This window comes from Theobroma cacao, chromosome 5 (genome assembly GCF_053813885.1).
Source record: "Theobroma cacao isolate CCN51 chromosome 5, ASM5381388v1, whole genome shotgun sequence".
Lineage (NCBI taxonomy): Eukaryota > Viridiplantae > Streptophyta > Magnoliopsida > Malvales > Malvaceae > Theobroma > Theobroma cacao.
The window spans coordinates 46528185-46550550 of NC_142643.1; the positions used below are offsets into that span (position 1 = coordinate 46528185).

General features: G+C 35.6%; 4 protein-coding genes and 2 pseudogenes across 15 annotated transcripts; 4 read left to right on the forward strand and 2 right to left on the reverse strand.

The window, feature by feature from the left end:
- Window positions 1–7142: 7142 nt before the first annotated feature.
- On the reverse strand, window positions 7143–7877 carry LOC18600433 (receptor-like serine/threonine-protein kinase ALE2; annotated as a pseudogene).
- Window positions 7143–12885, reverse strand: LOC148763023 (non-functional pseudokinase ZED1-like). Of its 11 annotated transcripts, none has more exons than XM_088806231.1 (4): window positions 12494–12885; window positions 10971–12342; window positions 10700–10831; window positions 7143–8909 (listed from the first exon to the last, which is right to left on the reverse strand). In XM_088806231.1, the coding sequence occupies exons 2-3, from the start codon at window positions 11951–11953 to the stop codon at window positions 10732–10734; spliced, it is 1083 nt and encodes a 360-aa protein (XP_088662357.1). In that variant the 5' UTR covers window positions 11954–12342; window positions 12494–12885; the 3' UTR covers window positions 7143–8909; window positions 10700–10731. The 11 variants fall into 11 exon arrangements, with proteins under 11 accessions (XP_088662357.1, XP_088662356.1, XP_088662358.1 ...); XM_088806230.1 differs by having other exon boundaries at window positions 10971–12384; XM_088806232.1 differs by having other exon boundaries at window positions 10971–11962; window positions 12385–12885.
- On the forward strand, window positions 8305–9846 carry LOC18600434 (AAA-ATPase At3g28580 pseudogene; annotated as a pseudogene).
- A 135-nt stretch (window positions 12886–13020) lies between the features above and the next one.
- LOC18600435 (tagatose-6-phosphate ketose/aldose isomerase, putative (Mog1/PsbP/DUF1795-like photosystem II reaction center PsbP family protein)) lies at window positions 13021–16223 on the forward strand. 2 transcript variants are annotated; one of them, XR_016026250.1, is made up of 9 exons: window positions 13021–13398; window positions 13985–14064; window positions 14246–14306; window positions 14546–14603; window positions 14768–14825; window positions 15232–15304; window positions 15388–15439; window positions 15611–15731; window positions 15847–16223. XR_016026250.1 is itself a non-coding variant. In XM_007030874.3 (8 exons), the coding sequence occupies exons 1-7, from the start codon at window positions 13060–13062 to the stop codon at window positions 15701–15703; spliced, it is 762 nt and encodes a 253-aa protein (XP_007030936.3). In that variant the 5' UTR covers window positions 13022–13059; the 3' UTR covers window positions 15704–15731; window positions 15847–16223. The 2 variants fall into 2 exon arrangements, 1 of the variants encoding a protein (XP_007030936.3); XM_007030874.3 differs by lacking the exon at window positions 15388–15439 and having other exon boundaries at window positions 13022–13398.
- A 575-nt stretch (window positions 16224–16798) lies between these two features.
- Window positions 16799–19060, forward strand: LOC18600436 (serine/threonine-protein kinase ZRK1-like). Its single transcript, XM_088806237.1, is given in 3 exon segments — window positions 16799–17063; window positions 17504–17683; window positions 17686–19060. Coding segments are annotated over 2 exon segments (981 nt in total). The 5' UTR covers window positions 16799–17063; window positions 17504–17508; the 3' UTR covers window positions 18492–19060.
- A 1210-nt stretch (window positions 19061–20270) lies between these two features.
- LOC18600437 (non-functional pseudokinase ZED1-like) lies at window positions 20271–21803 on the forward strand. Its single transcript, XM_088806128.1, has one exon. It carries the CDS (start codon window positions 20591–20593, stop codon window positions 21626–21628), a length of 1038 nt encoding a protein of 345 aa, XP_088662254.1. The 5' UTR covers window positions 20271–20590; the 3' UTR covers window positions 21629–21803.
- Window positions 21804–22366: the final 563 nt, after the last annotated feature.

Below are 22366 nucleotides of genomic sequence, written 5' to 3' on the forward strand. Positions count from 1 at the left end.
TATCTGGGGAACTATTATAAGCTACCAAATTATTTGAAATATATAGTAAAACCTTCATTGGCCATGAAATCCGCTACTCTCTTGCCTTCAGGGAAGATATGGATTATTTGAACCTCCCATTGTCGTTAAATCAAACCATGAATGGCTTGAATCAGGTCAGAATTGGAACACGGGTGAACTAATTGAGACGAGCCTGGACTACTATTTTACTGTCCACTTGAAGAACTATCCTTCGAAAACCCAAGTCCCAAGCATGTTTTAATCCTCTACATTCTCCCCAAAGTTCAGCCCAATATGCTGTACAACGCCGGAGTCTCATTGTATAGCCTCCCCTCCATTGGCCGAGTGAATCTCTCAGAACACCACCAGCCGCTGCTTGCTTGGTTGATTTCTGATATGGTCCATCAGTACTTAGTACTATCCAATCCGTGGTTGGAGGAGCCCACCATTTTAACACCTCTGTTAGACAATTCTGTTGAAAGCTCCCATTTTTTATGCAAACTGAACCTCCATTGTCTATAGTTGAGACCATACTGTAGATTAAAGTCAAACTTCGTTCTATATTAACGGTTTCATTTTTGAAAATAATTAAGTTTCTCCATTTCTAGAGAAACCAGCAAGTCACGCCAAGTATCATTGCCCATGCTGCTCCATTCGTTTCAGTTTAAGAGTCACTTAGATTAAACATCAACCAGTCCATTGTAGAGCAGCTAAAAAAAAAAAATTGTGCATCTGATGGTAGGATTCTTAACCAAACTTTGTTTGCTAACCGACAATCTCTAAGTGCATGGAGCATTGATTCTTCTTCCAAGTTACATTGCCTGCATATCAAATCATTGGATAGGTGCCTTCGAAGCCTCTCCTGGTTTGCAAGCAGGCGGTTATGCAGGCATTGAAGTAAAAACATACGGATCCTTTCGGGTCCATTCCATCTCCATGCCCATTGCCAAGTACCTGAAATGCTGTTAAGATGTAAAGTCTCTTGTTTTCTCAAATATTCATAAGCCGAGGCAACTGTAAACTGTCCAGACGATGGGAGAGCCCAGTGTGGCATGTCTGTGGCTGAAGAATTTTGTGGACAATGGTCTCCGACAATAACGTTAATTCTTCTGAAGGAAGGTAGTTCACCAAACTATTTTAATCCCATTCCCCATCCGACAGAACAAAATTATTTACGCAGCAATGATGCTAGCTTCAATGTCTCTTTTTCTTCGAAAAACCTACCTTAATTCTTCCTTTTTCGTGCTTCTCAAGGGAAAATTAAATAGTGCTCGAGTCCAACACCAAATAGAAGTCAAACAACCCACAAACTCTTCTTTATTCATTGGGTGCTGCGGCCTTCCTTGTTTGGAAGCCGTGGCGTTGTGCACTATATATTTTTTTACAAGGTTTTCCATCGGGCGTCACAGCACTGAGTGCTTGGTGGCCGTGGCACTGAGTCTCCAACACACCTTGAGGCATACTTCCCAATCGGGGCACCACAGAGCTAGTCCCATAGTGGCCGCGGCACTCAAAGCTCGTTATTGCTTAATCAGATTCCGCTATGCTGTTTTGATTTCAACATGATTTTTGACTACTTTCTAAGCTGAATTGAACAAAGTGGTAAACATGAAAGTTATAGCTTTACCTCTTAACTTCCAATGGTTTAAGAATCATATTAATTGGAATTCTGTAATGAAAGATATGCTTGAAATACTGCAATTTGTGTAGTTAAAGTCTACATCAAAAATACATCTTCTTCACAAAATAAGTCTTCTTTTCAAAGCACACCTACAAAAACATAAAACTTAACTTAAATAAGAACTAAACTTAAAATAAAACATGATCAAAAAAATTAACACAATTGAACCCAATATATTTTTATTTTTGTAATTAGAGAAAAGGGGATTCGAATTCTATTCTTTAAGTAATGAGATTATGCACACCAATAAATCAAATGCTCAGGTGCAACCCAATATAATTAAATAAAATAGATGACTAAAAAAAAAACTCTTAATATTTAAATTAAATATCAAGAACCTAGACAAAATACATTGAAAATTAAGACTAAATAACTCTATAAAATAGAGTTATCAGTATGGATGGCCTCTTGCACCACAATAACATTGTTTATAGCTTGCCTTTTCGGAATGAAGCTACTTTGTGATCTTCCGACTAATCCCTCAAGCATCGGTCTCAACTGATCAACCAATATTTTGATAAATAATTTCAGTGAAACTGAGCACAAGTTGATAGGTCGAAATTGAGTGATTTTCTCTAGACTTTCAACTTTGGGGATAAGGGTAATCAATGTATGATCTAAAGTTGGCGGAACCGAACCTACAGCATAAGCAATCTAGACAAAATTAACCAAATCAACAGTAATATATTTCCAGTTCTTCTGAAAAATGTTTGCTGGGAAACCATCATAGCACGGGCTTTTCCTTGGATTTATGTCATATAAGGCATGTTGACTTTCTTCACTAGATATCGCCTTGGTTAAATCTGAAATTTGATCATCATTTAATCTCCAATTTGACGACATAGGTAAAGAAACCCAAACCCCGTGATTCGCATTCAACTGTTTGAAGAAATTAACAACCATCTCCTCTAGTTCTTTAGGATCTATGTAGCACGATCCATCCTCTCTTCAAAGTGCAGCTTTCTTTTTCTTCCTTTGTCTATTTTTCACAAGTGCATGCTAAAACTTTGAATTGCTATCCCCATATTTGAGCCAATCCAATGGAACCTTTTGTTGCCAAATAATCTCTTCTTGATAGAGCGCAAGATTATACTCCTCAATTAGAGTAATTTCTAAATGCTGAAGGTAATTGTTACGTTCTGCATCAAGTTGCTTTTATATTCCCTTGAGACGCGCCAGTGACGTCCTTTTCTTTTTATATATATCTCCAAAGTTCTCTAGACTCCACTGCTGCAAATTTTCGGCTAGTCCTCTCACAGTAAAAGTCATGTCTTTTTCTGCAAAGCTCCATTTTGTCTTAAGAAAATCAACAAAATTAGGATGAGTTATCCATGCTTTTTCAAATCTGAAATTCTTTGTAGCTTGGAGCAATGGTGAGAAATCCTTACACCGTACAAGGATTGGATGGTGATCAACAACTTCAAACGATATACCATATTCCATTTAACAACATAGTTAATAAATATGAATGCTCAAAATGTTCGAAAGTTTTTCTTCATATATCAAAAATCACTCTAAAATATTTAAAAATGCTCAAAACGCTCATACGTTTCTTCGTATATAAAAAAATTACTTCAAAATGCTCAAAATGTTTAAACGTTTTTCTTTTTGGTAAGAAATACTCCATAAATGAATAGTCTGGTGAGGAAGGTTCAAAAAATATGAGTCAGTTTGAGGCGTAAACCTAAATATACTTGACCCGTTAAAAGGTTTCGGGTTGAGGCACAGAGCCTAGCGAATGAGTCGATTTCATTAAGGACAATTTTGTCCAATTTTTTTTCTTTTGGCTAAAAACAGATAAAATTATAAAGAGAACTATTCTTAAAAACGTCTTACGCCTCAAGCCCATTTATGAAAGCACTATATTATTAATTTGTTAAAGATCATACTGGCCCTGAGTTGACATATTATACATCAACAATTCTCTCTCTCAAGATTCCACCTGCTAAACTCCAAGATTGACATGGCAGGGTCAAAAGGCAAGAAAAGCTTCTCGTCCAAATTAGCATCATCCAAAGGTGCTTATTCAACGCAATCTAAGAAGAAAGGGAAGAAAGAACCAACAAGGATAAATGAGAAAGGTGACCTTAAGAGCAAGAGAACGAAGCACAACGATACCATTGTCAAGACTTGTAGGCATTGCTTCTCTAATTTCACGAGAATAAAGGACAGCTATCAGAATAGACACACCGCAGAGCTGTGCAAGAAGGCTCAAGGCACCAGGAAATGTAAAATGGCAGCTAAGGAAATGGCAAAAGGAGAAAAAAAAGTGTGAGCTACTTTTGCCCACTTCTCGTGGTTTTCTTTTGTTTTTTTCTTTTAAAGAAATTTCAGCTATAGGGGAACCAAAAACGTTCACCTCATAGTTTTCTATAAACTGGATTCTTGTTTCTTCATAAAAGAGAGGATGGATATGTTAGACATCATACATTTTTGGATGTTGGCTTTCTTTTTTTTTTTTTTTTTGAGAAATTTCATGTAGAGGGGAACAAAAAACATTCACCTCTGGAATAGAGTGAGGAGAATATTGTGCTTCTTCTAGTGGTGGAATAGCTTTCTATAAATTGGATTCTTGTTTTTTCAAAAAACAGATGTTGGATATGTTAGACATCACATATTCTTGGATGTTGGCTATTTTTTTTTTTGAATGTATAATACCCAACATCCCACATCTGATGTGAATGTGATTGTTAAGACCTATATAACAATTCAAGCCCACTACTATTAACAATTTGAGCTTAAGCTTTTGAAGGTCACGTGGTTTAGGCCCAAAAAGCTGTTGGGTTAGTGGTTGGACTTGAATTGTTACAAATGATATCAGAGCCTGCACCAGTCTGATGTGAACTTTTACATTGCTCTGGTGAGATTTGGTCCCATGGATGTAATGTGTGGCCTTGATGAGAACATCAAGAATTTGAGTGGGTGGGATTGTAATAAACTTGGTGAGATCTTAGTCTCATGGATGTAATGTGTGGCCTTGATGAGGACATCAAGGATTTGAGTGGGTAGAATTGTAATAAACTTAGTGAGATCTTAGTCCCGTAGATGCAATGTATGGCATTGATGAAGACATCAAGGATTTGAGTAGGTGAAATTGTAATAAACTTGAACTTAAGTTACGTGGTTTAGGCCCAAAATGATGCTGAAACTTGAACTTAAGCCACGTGGTTTAGGCCCAAAATGATGTTGGGTCAGTGGTGGGACTTGAGTGGCTTGGGTCGTTACAAAAGGCGTAAATCTTAAAAAGCTGCTGGATCAGTAGTTGGACTTGGGTCGTTACAGAAGGCGTAAATCTTTGTATTAATTCTTGGATGCTGGCTACTGGTTGAAAAACTTGTAAGACGAATACATTCTTTAATGAAAAGATCATAGAACACCCATTATTGGGCTTAATTAAAAGTCAATGAACAACCTTTTCCAACAGTAGGTAGAGGGGTTTCTCATAATTTAACTTTTATCCTTTAATCTCCATGTTGTTCAAATCGTTTCCAGTGCATGGCTGTAGACCAACTAACATTTAGTTTGTAGTTCATATACGGGGCTCCTATGTTGCCAACAAGTATAGATCAAAACAGAAGCAACATCTTTAGAACTTGGATGAAACATTCTTTTTTCTTTGTCTGGCAATTGTTTCACCAAAATGTACTGTCCTTGTTATGTCAGTTGGTCCATCAATACATATTGAGCTCCACTATCCAATAAGAACATTTTATTGGGATGTACAACACTAGAACTTTCTGGTTCAGGTTTGTACGTGTATGATAAAACCATTTGCACCTAAACACAAACCTGCAATATCATTCTAATGAATAACAAATTGATAACCAAAGATTTGATTAATATCAAATACGCATCCCTTAATTTTAAGGAATGACTGATGAGTAGAGTATTCACTAGTATCTTTTTCAGGGTTGGCTGCAGGAAAACTCCATCTAGAATTAGTCTCATACTCCTTCACAAAAATTGGAAGGTCCTTTAGAGAGCCTTTGTACAATTTATAACCACAATCTTTCACAAAAATCTGATGTGTTTCATAACAGTTTGTTGCTCGCAAAGCTCGTTTGCAGAAAAATGACGGATAGGATTAGATTTGCCATTACATAAGGCCATAATCTCCTCTAATAAACGCCCTCCATTTTTTTTTGGTAAAAAATGTCTGAACAACTCCATCTTCATGCCTTTTTGCTTTCAGACATGCAAACATCTTGCCTAAGAGTGCAACTTTATATTAATACACAGTACAAAAGCCATTCCAAAAAGAAAAAATTAGTGTTAAATTGGATTGAGTTAATCAAGGTTAGAATATATGAACATGAGATGTAATGAACTGATAGAAGTGAAATTATAAGTAGCTGAAAGAACAAAAATAAAAACATGCACCTGGGAGGGAGAGGGAGGAAGCACAAGATCCAATAACTCCGAGAAAGAATCTTCCAAACTGAACCAAAATTGATGCAATGAAAACCTTTTTTTTTTTTTTCTGAAAGTTAACTTTGATTCATTGCAGAAAGAAGAACTCTTTTACATACAAAAAAGACCGTATTCAGCTGAGATTTAACAGTCAAAAAACTGTTGATTGATTGACTTACAAAAACACAACCAAGGTCAATACCCTGTGAACTATACATCCCCTGTAACAAAAACTCCCTAATCATGGAGGCCATGTTAACAAAGGAAAACAAACATTACACATTGAAAAAAAGCCAGACCAGATGTCTAGCATAGCGTCTCTCAAATGCAGAACAAGTGAGAGAAGCAAAGATAACCTGCTGGGTTGTTTTCCCCTCTTACATCTCCATGCACTCTTCATTGCTTTCAGTTGACAAGAGGATAAGGTCTAAACTCCCTTTAGCATTGGAAATCACAGACAACGTATAATAGATTATCCCCAAAGGAAGCAGAATCATAATACCATACCCTCAAAACATAAGTGAAGGTGTTCCCCCATACACACTGTCATATCCACACAATCAAGGATAAACACATAACAATTTATTTGTTCTATCATCCCCCATTTTAGCATAGTAATCCGCCCTTTCGTTCTTGTTGCTTGCACATATACAAGTCTTCCAGGTCAACAGACAAATATCCCACCAGTAGTTTTATATTTGAGATAAAATGCAAAGTCATGATATAAACTTGGGTCACAAGAAGTTTCCATCACCAAGGCTAGGCAGCTTCCTTAATAATTTGGTAATTAATTGATTCAAAAACAAGATAGATTAACAAAGTCCTATTCCAATCCACTACAATCAAAGTTATTCCAAGTCTTAGAGGTAATTAAGAGTGCTTAAATTTAAATCAAGCATTGCAATTATTTATTAAGCTCCAAATTAGTGAGTGGGATGTTCCTGTCATTACAGAAAGGAATTAAAGCCCAATCCATGCAGAATTTGTTTTTTGAACCCATAAAGAAAAGTTTAATATAAACCCTCGAAATCGAAAGCTAATGCAATTGAACAAACTACAAGGCATATGTACAAAATTTCATCAACCACTGCATGGGGGAAAACTTAGCAACAATTGGGACAACAAGAAGCACCCATCACCATCTATCCAAATCACAAAATCTATGACACCTTTGAAAATCCTATTTCAAATTTACCACTTCCTATTGAGAAAATTTCTCACTGGTGTTTTGGGCTGTGATGAGCTTCCAACTGAAGCAAGGCTTCCAGTTGATTATATCTCTCTTCAAAGTGTTCATCGTCCTTCATGAAGATCTTCAGAGGAAACTGCTGTCCGCGAAAAGTTGTCATTGTCAAAGGCACTTAGACCAGAGTGAGGACTCGAAGAGAACATTGACGATGTCTCATCAAACTCAGAAGTAGTGGAGGACTGTCTTTAGTTGGGCCGGTTGATGGAAATGGTTAACATTGAATCCTGATATTTTGTAACACGCTGCACCATTTTTAATGACTGAACCACTCCATCCATTGTGGGCCTTGGACTTGCCTCAGGAGCAACACAAACAGCTGCAGTTGTGCAAACTAGTATAAAATTAATCTTCCTTCGGGGACTTCCCTCCAAGCCTTAGATCAGCAAGCTCTTACAGCCGGTCTTTGTCTCTCATAATTGGCCTCGCCCAAGTGACAAGGTTCTCCTGCCCTGATGGTTGTCACATATCTACAAGCATCCTTCCAGTTAGTAACTCAAGCACTACAACTCCATAGCTGTAAAGATCACTTTTTACCAATAGATGTCTATAGCATACTCCGCGCTACCTACCTTTTCCTTTGATTTTTTTTTAATTTACATTTTTTCCCAGTCTTTTTTTTATACATGCAGAATTAATTCACTTTATAAAAGAAGAAAATCAAGAGAATTAATTCAATTTATAAAAAAAAATCTAACCAAAACTAGGATATTATAAATGGGGTCAAACTTGAATCAAGGAGAATTAATTGAGTTTATAAAAAAAATGCAACCAGAAAACTGAAACAAAATTCAACAAAAACTAGGAAACTCAAAGTGGAGTGAAACTTGTACAAGAAACCTTTCAATATATATAGCTTCGACTCATAAAGGTTATGTCAATTGTCTATTATCTTCTTTAGTTTTTCTTTTTTAAAAAGCTTTCTCTTCTCATCTTAGCAATAACAAAAAGAAAATCCTTAGGCAAGATGATATTTGGGCAAGGAATAGTGGCTGATGTTCTCACCAGCCTAATGCTTTTCCGCGAAACAATTTCGGAATTGGTTCTTGATTATTTGACAGAACACATTGAGCTTTGGCAAGAGAGATTGAAGAACTATTTCTTTCCTAGCATTCACATCACATTTAACGAGTTCACTTCTGGCCTTTGCCATCGTAGCGATGCATATATACCGCTATTGAATACTACCTTAGCTCTAAATCTACTGCACGAGTAACCAGGTTGAAAGCAGAATCTTACAAGAGAAAGGCACCTCTTTTATTTTCTTCAGACCACTATGAGGATATTGAATATGAGTTTGAAGGCATCAAGGTTACGTGGTATAAAGGAAAACATTCCCCTGAGAAGGAAATAATATATAGTCGAGCTCTTGATGATAAGAATTATTACACTCTTGTGTTTCATCCTAAAGATCGAGATATCATCATGGAGCGATACTTAAATCATGTTTTACAAGAAGGTAAAGCTATAAAGAAAAAGAGGAGGCAACGAAAGCTTTATACGAATTATGACGATGGTTGGATTACACATTGTTGGAACATCCTGCAAGTTTTGATTCTTTTGCTATGGATCCTGAGAAGAAAAAAGAGATCATCAATAATCTTATAGCATTCAGTGAGGGAAAAAAGTATTACTCTAAGATTGGCAAGGCTTGAAAACGCGGTTATTTGTTATATGGTCCTCCAGGAACTAGTAAGTCTACTTTGATTTTGGTCATGTTTAATTTTTTGGGTTATGATATATATGATCTTGAGTTAACCACAGTTAAAGACAATGCCCATTTAAAATCTCTTTTAATTAACTCATCATGGAAAGGTATTTTTGTGGTTGAGGATATATATTGTTTACTTGATATTACGCAAAAACGTAAAAACAAAGAAGATGATTCTGATTCTGATTCTGATAATAAACATAAAAGTAAAAGTAAAGTTACATTATCATGATTTTTAAATTTTGTCGATTGAATTTGGTCTGCTTGTACTGGAGAAAGGATTATTGTGTTTACGACCAATCATGTCGACAAACTTGATCCAATTTTGATCCGAAGGGGAAGAATGGATATGCATATCGAATTATCTTATTGCGCTTTAGGAGGGTTTAAGGTGTTGGCAAAGAATTATTTGAACCTTGACTCACATCTTCTCTTTGAAAAAATTGGAAACTTGTTGGAAGAAGTAAACATGACTCCGGTAGATGTTTTTGAGCATTTGCTACACAGCAGAGTGGGAAAGATCCAACAGCTTGCTTGGAAAGCTTGATAGAAGCCCTTGCAGCTGCCAAGGAAAAGAAGATTGAGGAAGAAGATGCTAAAACCCTTGAAATTGCTGAAGAAGAGGAGATTGAGGAAGAAATTGCCAAGAAAGAGGAGATTGAGGAAAAAGATGCTAAAACCCTTGAAACTGTTGAGGAAAAGGAGATTGAGGAAAAAACTGTCGAGGAAGAGGAGACTGAGGAAGAAGATGCTAAAATCCTTGAAACTGCTGAGGAAAAGAATAAAAAGGAGGAATAAAAAGTAAAATGTGTTTTTTTTTTTAAAGAAAAAGTCCAATTAAGGGATTTTGGTTAATTAATTATTTCAAGTTTTGTTTTTTGTTCTGATCTATTTTTAAATTTCTAAGGAGGTTGAGACTTAAGAGCCAACCTGACTTTTGTAGATTATTTTCCATTCTATTATTATTATATAAGAATTTATAATTTTATTTCGTTTCAACTCTAGTTTGCCATTATTATATCTAGCATATAATTATTAATCATTTATATAATACGTATTAAAATTTATTAATGATTATAAATATAATTTTAAATTTTAATTTATAAATTTATTAATTTAATTTTTATCAATAATATTCATAAATATTATTTTTAATTTCTTATTTTAAAATCAAATTTAAGTTTTTTTATAAATATTAATAATTAGATTCTCATATTTATTTATTTGTAATTTTTAATCAAATTCAAGTATATTATGCATAGTTAAATTTTAATCGAAAATATTCTACTCATCAGTCATTCCCTAAAATTAATGAATGCATATTTTTACAGTGTAATAAATTGACCTACCCTTGAAATTTAAAAAATATAAAAAAAATTATTGAATTAATTAATATACAATACAGCAGAGATATGAAAGCCTCACTATAGCCATTGAGCATGTAAACTACAACAATCATCTACTTGGAATTTTGTTGAATCCAATGGAATGGATATATGAACACGAGTTTTAAATTGGATTGAATAATCAAGGCTAGTCAATATAAGAACATGAGTCCAAACAAAAATAAAAAGATGTATTGCACTGATAAAAGCGAAGTAAGTAGCTGAAATGCAAAAATGAAAACAGGAAGGGAAGAAGAGAATTGCACCTGGCAAGTTTGAGTAGTAAATCAAGATCCAATTACTCAGAGAAATCATCTTCCAGATTGAACCAAATTTGATGCAATGAAAATCTGCAGCAGTTTATTCCTTTCTCTACAGTAATTGCATGACTTTTTGTCCTACAACAGATTGAAAACAAGTATTGCTACAGTAGCTGCTGAGAATTCATTGTGATTTTCTCAATGAAGTTATTCAGCTATTAAGCTAAACATCAATCAATGTATCTATGTAATACATGGAGAAGCTTTATGAAGTTGCCTTAGCTGTTTTGCAACATCAGTTATGGTTGGCCGGTCTTCTGGATTTTCCTCAGTGCAACTAAGTGCTATCTTTGCAAAAGCTACCAATTCATCACGATTGATTCCTTCACTTGAAATATTTTGATCCACAATTTCAATTAACCGATTGCTTTCAACATAGGACTGCACAAATTCTTCTACAATGGCATCCTCTGCAGCATAATATTCAGGAACATTGTTTCTTCCTGTCAAAAGCTCAAACAAGAGTCTGCCAAAACTATAAACATCAGCCTTTTCATTTATTTTTGAACCTTTCCAAACTTCTGGTGCCATATACCCCGTTATCCCTGAGATAGCATCTTCTACATGGGATTTGCCCTCTGGAATGGCTATGGAGAGTGAGAACTCACTAAGCTTAGCAACATGCTTTGAATCCAACACTATTGATATCAGTGAAAGACCTCGGTGAATAATGGGTCTGGCTAAAGCAGTATGGAGATATGCAACTGCATTAGCAATATCCATTGCGATTCTTATTCTAGATTTCCATGTTAAGGGCTCGGGCTGCCCCTCATGAACATCCAAGATATATTTCTTGAGAGTTTTTTCACCACCAAATTCATAAACAAGAAGTGGATTTTGAGTCTCTAAGCAGCATCCAATGAGCTTTAGAACATTCTTATGAACACTCATCTGTGAGCCAATAACAATATCTGTAATAGCCGTTTCAAGATATTTACTTTCCCTAATTTCATACCTTTTAACAGAAATTTCACGGCCGTCCAGAAAACCTTTGTATAACACGAAATGAACATACCTTGAAATTTCTTGTTCAACATTGAAACCGTTCGTTGCTTTGCTCAGTTCCTCAGCGGAGAAAGTACGAATAGGATTACATTTACCATTACAAGAGGCAATAAGCTTTTCCAATAACATGCTTCCATTCTTTAACAATGGTCCCTCATCTTTGGTTTGTGTCCTTCTTGTGAAAATCGAAAACATCTTCCCTTCCTTCTAAACCAATCAACTAAAAAATCAGATAAAGAAAAAGCATGGCATACAGGGCAGAAAGATATAATAAGAGAGGCTAATACACATTGAATATCAAAGTCTTCAATCTGCAATGGAAAGTAATTTGATTCTATTTGTTGTGATTAACAAAACCATGATTATTCAGATTAAAAGAGTGGAAACAAAATTCTAGTAGTCCTGGTTTAGAAATCCAGGTTTTGTACTCAAACTTTAGTTGTGGTCCAAGCCATTTGCAACTCAAACACAGTGCTAAATTTAGCCAGAGTTTTATTCATGGTTCCCAAAAATATACAATATGTTTTACAGAGCAGCCAACGATAATTTCTACCTTGCTGCTACATTGATAAAAATGAAATAACCTGCAAAAATACTAAAAATCAATATGGGGCACGAAATGGTACCTGCAAATGTTCAACTGATCAAATCTCAATTGAAAATACAGCTGTTGGAACCAAGGATGCAGACAGGGAGTCCAGAAATGGCAGAAAGAATTGGGGAGAGGAAACTTACAGGCTGCAGCCGATGCAGATATATAAACAAGTCATGCCAGGCATCAGCATCCATATGTGAAAAGAAGGGCAAAGCTTTGATTGAAATAGTCAAAGTCATACACGGAAAACTTCCATTAAAAAAAAGAACTTCAGCTGCTAGAAATAATATTAGCCAAAGCTAGGCTAAGAAGGTGACGGAAAAGACTGATCAATTCGCCTGAGTTGTTGGACAACCTCGTTCAATTTTCTTCCTCAGAAGAGATGCATCTAAGGATAAGTGTTTCAAAACCCAGCAACTGCGCCGTATAAATTCCTTTCTTTACAGCGAACTCTTCAGCGTAGCCCTAGTGATGCTTTCATATCTCTGTTGTAATGTATGTTAATTATGCAATAATTTTTTATATTTTTAAATCTCAAGGGTTTAGGGTCAAATATTTATTATATTTTAAAAGTAAATAGACATAGTCAAATATTTTTTATATAATGCTTCAATATGACCACAATGCCCTCCCATAAGTGAAAAAATATGGGACATAACTACCATAAGTTGACTATCCCACATTATCTACTAGTCTGTAAACAACCATGAACTTTTATCTTCCCTCCCTCATGGCCCTTCTTCTCTCCTTGTCTCTACACCCTCCAAAGCCTCCTCAAAACCCAAAACTTACCTCTCTCAACCCTCCAGTTCCAACATCTGTCCTTAAAACTCTCAATATTAGGAGACAATTCATCATTAATTCTACTTCCTTATGCATCATTCTTTGGGCCCCGCAAAACCCAGTTCCACAATCTTTAGCTGAACCTTCTACAACTTCCAAGCCGGCTTTGAACATTGCAAACACCAAATCTTGGTTCCAGTTCTATGGTGATGGTTTTGCCATCAGGGTTCCTCCTGAGTTTGAGGACATCATGGAGCCTGAGGTATACATGTTCATCTGATTAAAAATCTTGTATTTAGCATGCCTTTTTAATTGGATTGTGTTGTTCTGCTGCCTTCTGTTTATCAAATATGTAATTTTTTTTTAAGTTTAATGCACTTAATTAGTCCCCTAAAAACATTTAGAATGAAATCTCTAATTACTTGTTCTCTGCAATTTCAAAACATAAGGAATGAGGGTGTTCTTTATCTTTGTCTGGGTTTGGTTTTTTTCCCCAATTTCAAAACATAATGGTAGAATCTAAAGTGTGCTTCCATTTCGTGACATTATTTTGGTTGCTAATAGGCTACATTCTAGTTCTCCCTCAGAATCATAGTCCAAAATCCAATTTTTACCTGTGGTGTTGATGGTTTTTGCTATTTGATACTTCGTTCTGGCTAAATATCTACTCCATTCTATATGTTGGCTGTCTATGCATGGCATTAAGGTGCAAAAAGAGATGCTTCAAAACTCATTTACCAAAATTCAGTTGTTACTGGAGAATAATTATTGGAGTTAATTACGATCGATATTCTTAAAGATAATAGAGTTTTTGCCGATAAACTTTGTCATTTGCTCTATCTTTGTAGGATTTTAATGCTGGAGCATCTCTGTACGGGGACAAAGCAAAGCCCAGAACTTTTGCTGCACGATTTGCGTCTACTGATGGGTATTCAGTTTTATCCTTGATGTTCATGTTCATTTTTTGTGTTTTCTGTATGATCAGATGTGCAGATTATGCTCCCTAAGACTAGTTTATGGATGAAAGCATGCACAGAAAAAAGTTTAGTTCTGTGAAACTTCCCATTTCTCAGCTTGTATTTGATTTGTTGTCATGTTGGCATGTGCAGATCTGAGGTTTTGAGTGTTGTCATTCGCCGGACGAATCAACTCAAAATCACCTTCCTAGAGGTTTGAGTCATGATGTTTAGTATTATAGCTGGATTAGCTTCAAGAGCATTTCTGAATTGTTGTAATGTTAGGAATATCTGCAGTGTTCAAATTTGCAAAGGAAAAAACAAGTCTCGTGGTTATAGATCGATTTCAACTTATTAGATTATACCATGTAATGTTTGCAATGTTATTCTATCTTTTGGATTAATCTGTTTCAACTATTAGAGAACTTAAATGATCTTTTCTTACTTGAACAGGCCCAAGACATTACTGATTTAGGTTCCATAAAGGAGGCAGCTAGAATCTTTGTCCCAGGTTGGTTATAACTAAATGCTTGGTCCCAGGTTGAATTCAGTTCCATAAAAAGTGAAAACTTCTGTCTATCGATTATTATGTAGGAATAAATGACCACTAGCTCTCTTCTTGACTTCTGTCATCTTTACTATTGGTCTTCAATTCTAGCAATGGTGCAATGGCAGGTGGCGCAACTCTTTATAATGCCCGAACCATAAAGATAAAGGAAGATGAAGGTTTCAAGTAAGTTATAGTTTCAAGCATCCCAGTACTACCATAAACCATTAATAATTAATTCAATTAGTTAAAAGGATACTACTTGAACAGTTACGCTTTTCAGTAAGTAAAAGCAATCAAGGGAATAACAGACTGTAGATTACACATAAACACAACCAAGTCCCCACTACTGTTATAAGGCAGTGTTTCTCAGAATTCACACAGATGGAAATGGAAAGGAATGCAGATCTGCCTTTTGGAAGGATGCACCAAACATGACAGATGAGATTCTGCATATTGCACTAAAAAGTTACAAAGGATAATGAATATAACCGGGGAGAAAAGTTATTGAAAGCATGTTTATTTAGTGTCAAATGTACTATCTTTGTCTCTGTGTCTGATGTATGCTTTCGAAATGCTCAATTGATCACAGGACTTACTATTTCTATGAATTTGGAAGAGATGAGCAGCACATTGCACTGGTGGCCACTGTCAACAGTGGAAAGGTTTGTTAATGAATACTGTTGATTGTTAATCTGAGTGTTATTCATTTCCATAATTAAGCTAAAATTGTTCTTTTCTTGTCAAGAGATAAGCCAACATATAGCATGGTACTTTTGCCTCCAGATGATGCATGAAGGGTAAGCTTAAGGCTGAATGCTTTTGGCCCAGCATCAGGATGTCTCCTATGGACATCGGACCTGTAAACTTAATTTTCAGGATCACAATTTTTACTAGAGATTTTAATGCACCAATTCTTATATATTTATCATTCTCATGCTGTATATCTAATCAACTAGCTTTGGATGCAGGCTGTTATTGCTGGAGCAACTGCTCCACAGTCCAAGTGGGATGATGATGGAGTGAAGCTGCGTTCTGCTGCACTCTCATTGACAGTTCTGTAGTCCTTTGCACAACAAATTATTTCGGCAGGTTTGATGAGTTACATTTTCAGTTTATACATTACTCTCTAGTCATTATCTTGTTCATCAGACTTTTTTTTGGCCTTTTCTTTTCAATTGACTATTCTTGACTTGTCTTCTTGCAGACAGGCCTGTGCCTATCTCAACATCAACCATTTGATACGCCACTTACTTTCTTTTCACTGCCCTTCAAAAAACTTTCATTCGACATGGCTCTCCACTGATTGTGGCACAAATTACACATTGGGTTGATGAGACATTTCGGAAACATCTACTGAAGAGATTCAAAATGGAAATTCCAACGGCCAATCACTAGCAGCTTACCTTTTTGCAGCAGCTTGGAAACAGCAGAAAGCTCAGAGTTGAATTCAAGTCATTGAGGACCCTTTTTTTATATAATTTATCATATTAATTGAATGATTGTGAGATTTTGAGTGGAACATAAATCATTCAGATTGCTCTACATTTGATCAATTTAAGCACAGTTTGCTGATTCTCTTGACTTAGAATTGTTCTACAAGACCAGACCTTTTCATTTCATTTCTCACCAGCGTCCATGATGACTCAAAAAGTAACATTAACCCTGATTCTATTTTCTGCTATTGGATATCAAAGCACTGATAAGAATTTTCTAGAAGTCACTGGCATTCAATCTCTATAAATTCAAGTTTCTTTTAGCTTATAAGAATTATGGATTTTGTTTTCCATTTCTTGTTTCTAAGTAGTAACCCTGTTAACTTGTGAGCTTGCCCATCATTGACCCTTGGTAGGTTGTTTAACTGGAACACGGGAGGTTCATGAGCTTTCTTAAGATGGGCTGAAAGCCCAAAGCCTCGATGGCTTATACAAAACTACAACATAAAGCATTGAGAGGCCTAGCCCACTCTAGCGAGCTTTCATGGATGGTTCAAAACAATGGTACATGATTTATTATAGGTTTAAAAAATAAAAGAAAATCTTGAAATATATCAATTTATGCCACTAAATTTATTCTTTGATTTGTAAAAAAAAAAAAAAGGTTATATTCTTTTATTGGTTTCCAATATGTTGAAGGACTAAAAAATCATGCAATTACTGAAGAGAAAGCGCGAGGAAGCTGCCAAGCTTTGTGATGGAAACTTCCTGTGACCTTACTTTATGTCATGACTTCACATTTTATCTCAAGCGTAAAACTACTGGTGGGATATTTGTCTGTTGACCTGGAAGACTCGTATCTGTGCAGGCAAAGAAAACTGCTACAGGTTTTCATTGCATCAAATTTGGTTCAATTTGGAAGATTATTTCTCTGAGTTATTGGATCTTGTGCTTCCTTTCATCTCGATTTATTATTCAAACTTCCCAGGTGCATTTCTCTTCTTCCCTTCATGTTTTCATTCTTAATATTAACTAATAACCTTGATTAACTCAATCCAATTTAATACTCATGTTCATATGTCCTTTTTGTTTGTTTTTTTTTATGGATAAATGTTTCAAACTCTCTGGCTTCCAACTAGATATTCTGGATCCTGAATCCTTACTTTTACAGTATCAGCTATCTGTTAGCTTATGATCAGTTTAACTGCTAATGCATCAAATTGAAACATAGTTTTTTTTCCTTAGAAAGCAGCAAAAGAAATAAAATAGAAATAATAGGTTATCTCAGTTAGAAAAGAAATATTTATTTACATTACAATCTGTTGATTTTATCATTTTTTTTAATTTATTTTATTTTATCTTTACATGATGTTCTACGTACTTATTTACTATCATGTTTGTATAATTAATGTAAAGTTCCACTCTTAGGCAAGATGTTTACATGTTTGAAAGTGAAGAGACATGAAGATGAAGAAGAAGAGAAACAGAAATTTTTTATAAAAAATGGAGGGGTTCTATTAGAGGAGGTCATCGCCTTATGTAATGGCAGATCTAATCCTATCCGTCATTTCTCTGCAAAAGAGCTTATGAGAGCAACAAACGACTATGAGCACGCCAGATTTTTGTGGAAGATGTTGGTTATAAATTGTACAAAGGCTTTCTAAAAGACCGTCCAAGTTTAGTGAAGAAGTATAACTCTGAATGGAGTTTTTTAGGGAGAAACCCTTACACAGATATTGCCATCGGATCACAAATGAGTGTTCACAAGAATGTTTTAAAGGTTTTAGGTTGCTGCTTAGAGACAAGAAAACCAATTATAGTATATGAATTTGCTGGCTCAAAAATCCTCTCCACATGCATCTCTGCTACTAATGATGAGCCACTACCATGGAAATGCAGGTTGAAAATAGCAACAGGTATAGCAAGTGCAGTTGCATATCTCCACACTGCATTTTCTAGACCAGTTATCCATCGAGATATTAAATGCTCAAATATCCTATTGGATCAAAACAATGTTCCCAAACTCATTGACTTTGGACTATGTATATCTATTCCCAAAGGACAAACACATGTAATTGATGATCTTGTACTATGGAGAATACTCAATCTTACACCTGAATATAAGGATAGAGGTTATTTAACAGAGAAGTATGATGTTTATATGTTTGGAATGTTTCCAATTCAGCTTTTAAGTGGACAGAATGCTGGTTACATTTTAGCGAGGCATGGTATTGAAAACCTCAAGAATGCTATCGATAGTAGAATAAGAAATGAAGGATTTGCTCTGAAGCAGTTGCAGGATTGTACAACACTTTTCTTTAGATGCATCTCTTCTGACGAAGAAGAGAGGCCAACAATGGTCGAGGTTGCCAAAGAACTCAAGCGAATTGATCAGTCTTTTCCATCACCGTGTTAGCATAACCCCATTTGGCTATACTATTTCTCAGTAGTAGCCGACAAAAATCTTGTAAAATGTAGTTGTATTTATATGCATGGCTCCTCTAGACTCTAAGCCATTGATTTATGAAACTTAGCCTGCCTGTAAGCTTCTTTTGTTCTAAGAAAGTTAGTGGGTTGCTTCATTAGTTTACAAGTTGTTTCAATCTATTTGAACAGAGATAACAATTTCAGCTGAAGCAGCTTGAGAAGCCTGTTATGGTATTAAAATTCTAGATTGCTTTGTTGGAACTCTCATCTGATTGAAAGAAGGATACAAAGCAAGGTTCATTTTGCAGAACATTTGCAGATATTCAACCAAGAAAATAGAGTGACTCAAATTGAGAAATAAGTCAACACACCATGTACCAGCTAATTTCAAGAGGCGTTAGGATATAACACACTAGATATTATGCCTTTTAAGTTATGTCAACGAGAAGGTTGATACTTATAGTTTTGGCTTATGTCTGCTGAAGCTTTTGACCGGAAAAAGAACACTTGATGATGGAGCAAAGGTTTGGCTTGCAGCCATTAATGCAAAAAACAGAACACAGAAAGAGAATATGACAGTATATAGAAATGAAGGCATCCTATTCTGATGTTCATTCATCTTAGTATATGTCCAATGGAAAGCTTTAAAAACACAGCGAAAACAAGGCTTATACACTATAATGCTCTAAACATCAATTCAAAGTATGCATTAAGCGCATGACAGACTTTAACCATGACAGTAAGCAACTGTCACAGTACCAAAACAGTGAAGCATGTGCCTTTGACAGACAACAAGGCTTACAGGGTCTTCAATGCAACTCTTAATTCAACAATGTATCGCACTTTGACATGATTCTTGAAGTCCTTTGTTTATTATTTGTACATTAATCTTTCCTTGATGTGGTTATTCTTTTTAAATTGGTTCTTCTGCTGGATACCGACTCCTTTAAATGCCTAGGCAATTACTTTTGCTATCCATCGGTGAGTTGACATAAAACAATGTGGATGTGCAAGATGTTGGAGGTCAGCACAAAATGTACATTAACTCCCTTGCTCTAGCTCTGTCAGATTATCTTTGCAAAAGGAAATTTCTTTGTTCATAAGTATATGAGATGCTCTTAAAACACTAGTCAAAGGTGGTTCGTCACTGCTTTGCTATCTGATTTTGCGACCTGGAACAGAATTGAATGTCCAACTGCCCCACTTATTAAGTTTTTTATCACATTTCTTCACAGAGCACCTAACCATGAGTTCATTCAGATTTTCCTTGAAGTATTTATCTTGTGAAGCAGCAAAAATCTGATAAACTTTCTCTCTAAGCACTTGCATTTCTTTTACTTTGATCTGTGTTGGCCTTGCAAAGGTTAATTCTCGGATTTTTCTAGCATGTTTGGTGTTTTCCAGAGAATTTCAAGCTTTCAACAAAAGCTTATAGACTTCTCGAGATGGAGATTTATGTACTAATGGGTAATCCTCTAGGCTCCGTCAATCAATGGCTAACGCCAGAAAAGGAAGGCAGGTTTAAGAGGACCTGTTACACAACAATCACCTGGAAAGATTTGACACCATAGCAGATAATTACAAAGCATAAAACAAAACAAAAAGTGGAATGTCACACGCTGAAGGCTTAGTTTCGTTGTTTAGCTTGTTGGAGTTGAAGGCATAGACTTAATGTAAATCTGATTGCTTACCATAATTACATTGCTAATATATGTAAACTAAATGTAAAAACAAAGAAGATCTTAAATTCGAAGCTCAAAATCAATCAATGTCATTAAATTCTGAGCGTAAGAGTTAGGCCATGATTGAAGAGAGGAAGTCAAACAAAGCTGCCTGTTCTTTTTTAAATGGAAGTTTTCCGTGCATGACTTTTGACCGTTCTCAGTCAAAGCATTGCACTTGTTCTAATATATGGAGGAATTTTGCTGGTGCCTGGTATGACTTCTTCTATCTATATCTGCTGCACCCTGCAAGTTTCCTTTCTCTAATTCTTTCTGCCATTTCTGGACTTCCTTTCTGCGTTCCTGGTTCCAACAGCTGTATTTTCACTTGAGATTTGATCAGTTGAACATTTTCAGGTATCATTTCATGCCCCATAGTGATTTTTTTACTATTTCTGCTGCACTCTTAGGCAAGATGTTTGCATGTTTGAAAGTGAAGAGACATGAAGATAACCAGACATTTTTCACAAAAAATGGAGCTGCTTTATTAGAAGAGCTTATTGCTTTCTGTAATGGCAGATCTAATCCTATTCGTCATTTCTGTACAAATGAGCTTCTGACAGCAACAAACTACTATGATGCAAACCAAATGTTTTTGCAAAGTGGTTTTTATAAATTGTACAAAGGCTCTCTAAACTACCGTCCAATTTTTGTAAAGAAGTATCACAATTACCGCATATGGCGTGATGTTGCAGCCAAAGATATCGCCGTCGGATCGCAAATGAGTGTTCACAAGAATGTTTTAAAGGTTTTAGGGTGCTGCTTGGAGACCGAAACACCAATTATAGTATATGAATTTGCTGGCACAGAAAGCCTCTCTACATGTATCTCTGCTACTAATGTTGAACCACTGCCGTGGAAATGCAGGTTAAAAATTGCCGTAGGTATAGCAAATGCAGTTGCATATCTCCACACTGCATTTTCTAGACCAGTTATCCATCGAAGTATTCATTGCTCAAGTATCGTATTGGATCAGAACAATGTTCCCAAACTCATTGACTTTGGACTATGTATATCCATCCCTGAAGGGCAATCACATGTAAAGGATGCTATTAGAGGGAGAGCAGAGTGGGTTTCACCTGAATATTGGGATAGAGGTCATTTAACAGAGAAGGCCGATGTTTATCTGTTTGGAAAGCTTCTAATTGAACTTTTAACTGGACAGCAGGCAGTTCACTTTATGATGGAACATGATATAACGGATATTGGCAAGGTTTCTGCTGAAAAGCTCAGTAACTCTGTTGATAGTAGAATAAAAAATGAAGGAATTGATCAGGAGCAGTTGTTGGATTTTGCAACACTTAGCCTTAGATGCATCTCTTTTGAAGAAGAAAAAAGGCCAACAATGATCGAGGTTGGCAAAGAACTACGGCAAATTGATCAGGCTTGTCCATTACCTTGTTAGCCTATCCCCAGTTGAAAAAAATCTTGTAAGATGTAGTTGAATTTGTATGCATGGGTGTCTAGACTCTAAGCCATCGATTTATGAAACTTAGCCCTCCCGTAAGATTCTGTTGCTCTAAGGAAGTGATATGTAAATAAAGTCAAACAAATATATGGCTGTGATTTTAGGATTTTAATTATCAACATTCTTTAGTTAACAAGGTTTTAAATCTGTTCGAACAGGGATAACAATTTCAGCTGAAGTTGCTTGAGAAGAAGCCTGTTATGGTAAAAAAATTCTAAATTTTCCTCTGTTGGAACTTTCATCTGATTAAAAGAAGGATACAAGCAAGGTTCATTATGCAGAACATTTGCAGATACTCAACCAAGACAAATGAAGTGACTTAAATTGAGAAATAAGTCAATGCATTCTAAAGTATGCTGAAATCCTATAATAAGTACCCTTTGTATTTATTTGATTGGCCACTACTAAACGTCCTACACAATTTTTTATTAGCTTAATAGCTGCACTGTGAATACATTTTAGCAGAAGCTGTCTCCTGCAAATGTGTATTCTTCTGTTGATTTAATTAATTGTTAAAGTTTTCTGCAGTGTGATGCTTCATTTGTTCATTGAAAAAAGAAGTTTTCCAAGAAGTATTAAACAGTTTTTAATCCAATATTAAAGAAGAACAAAAGTGAACAATTTGTTATTGCAAGTATACCACACGGGTAGTCCTCTCCATACTTACCCCAACTG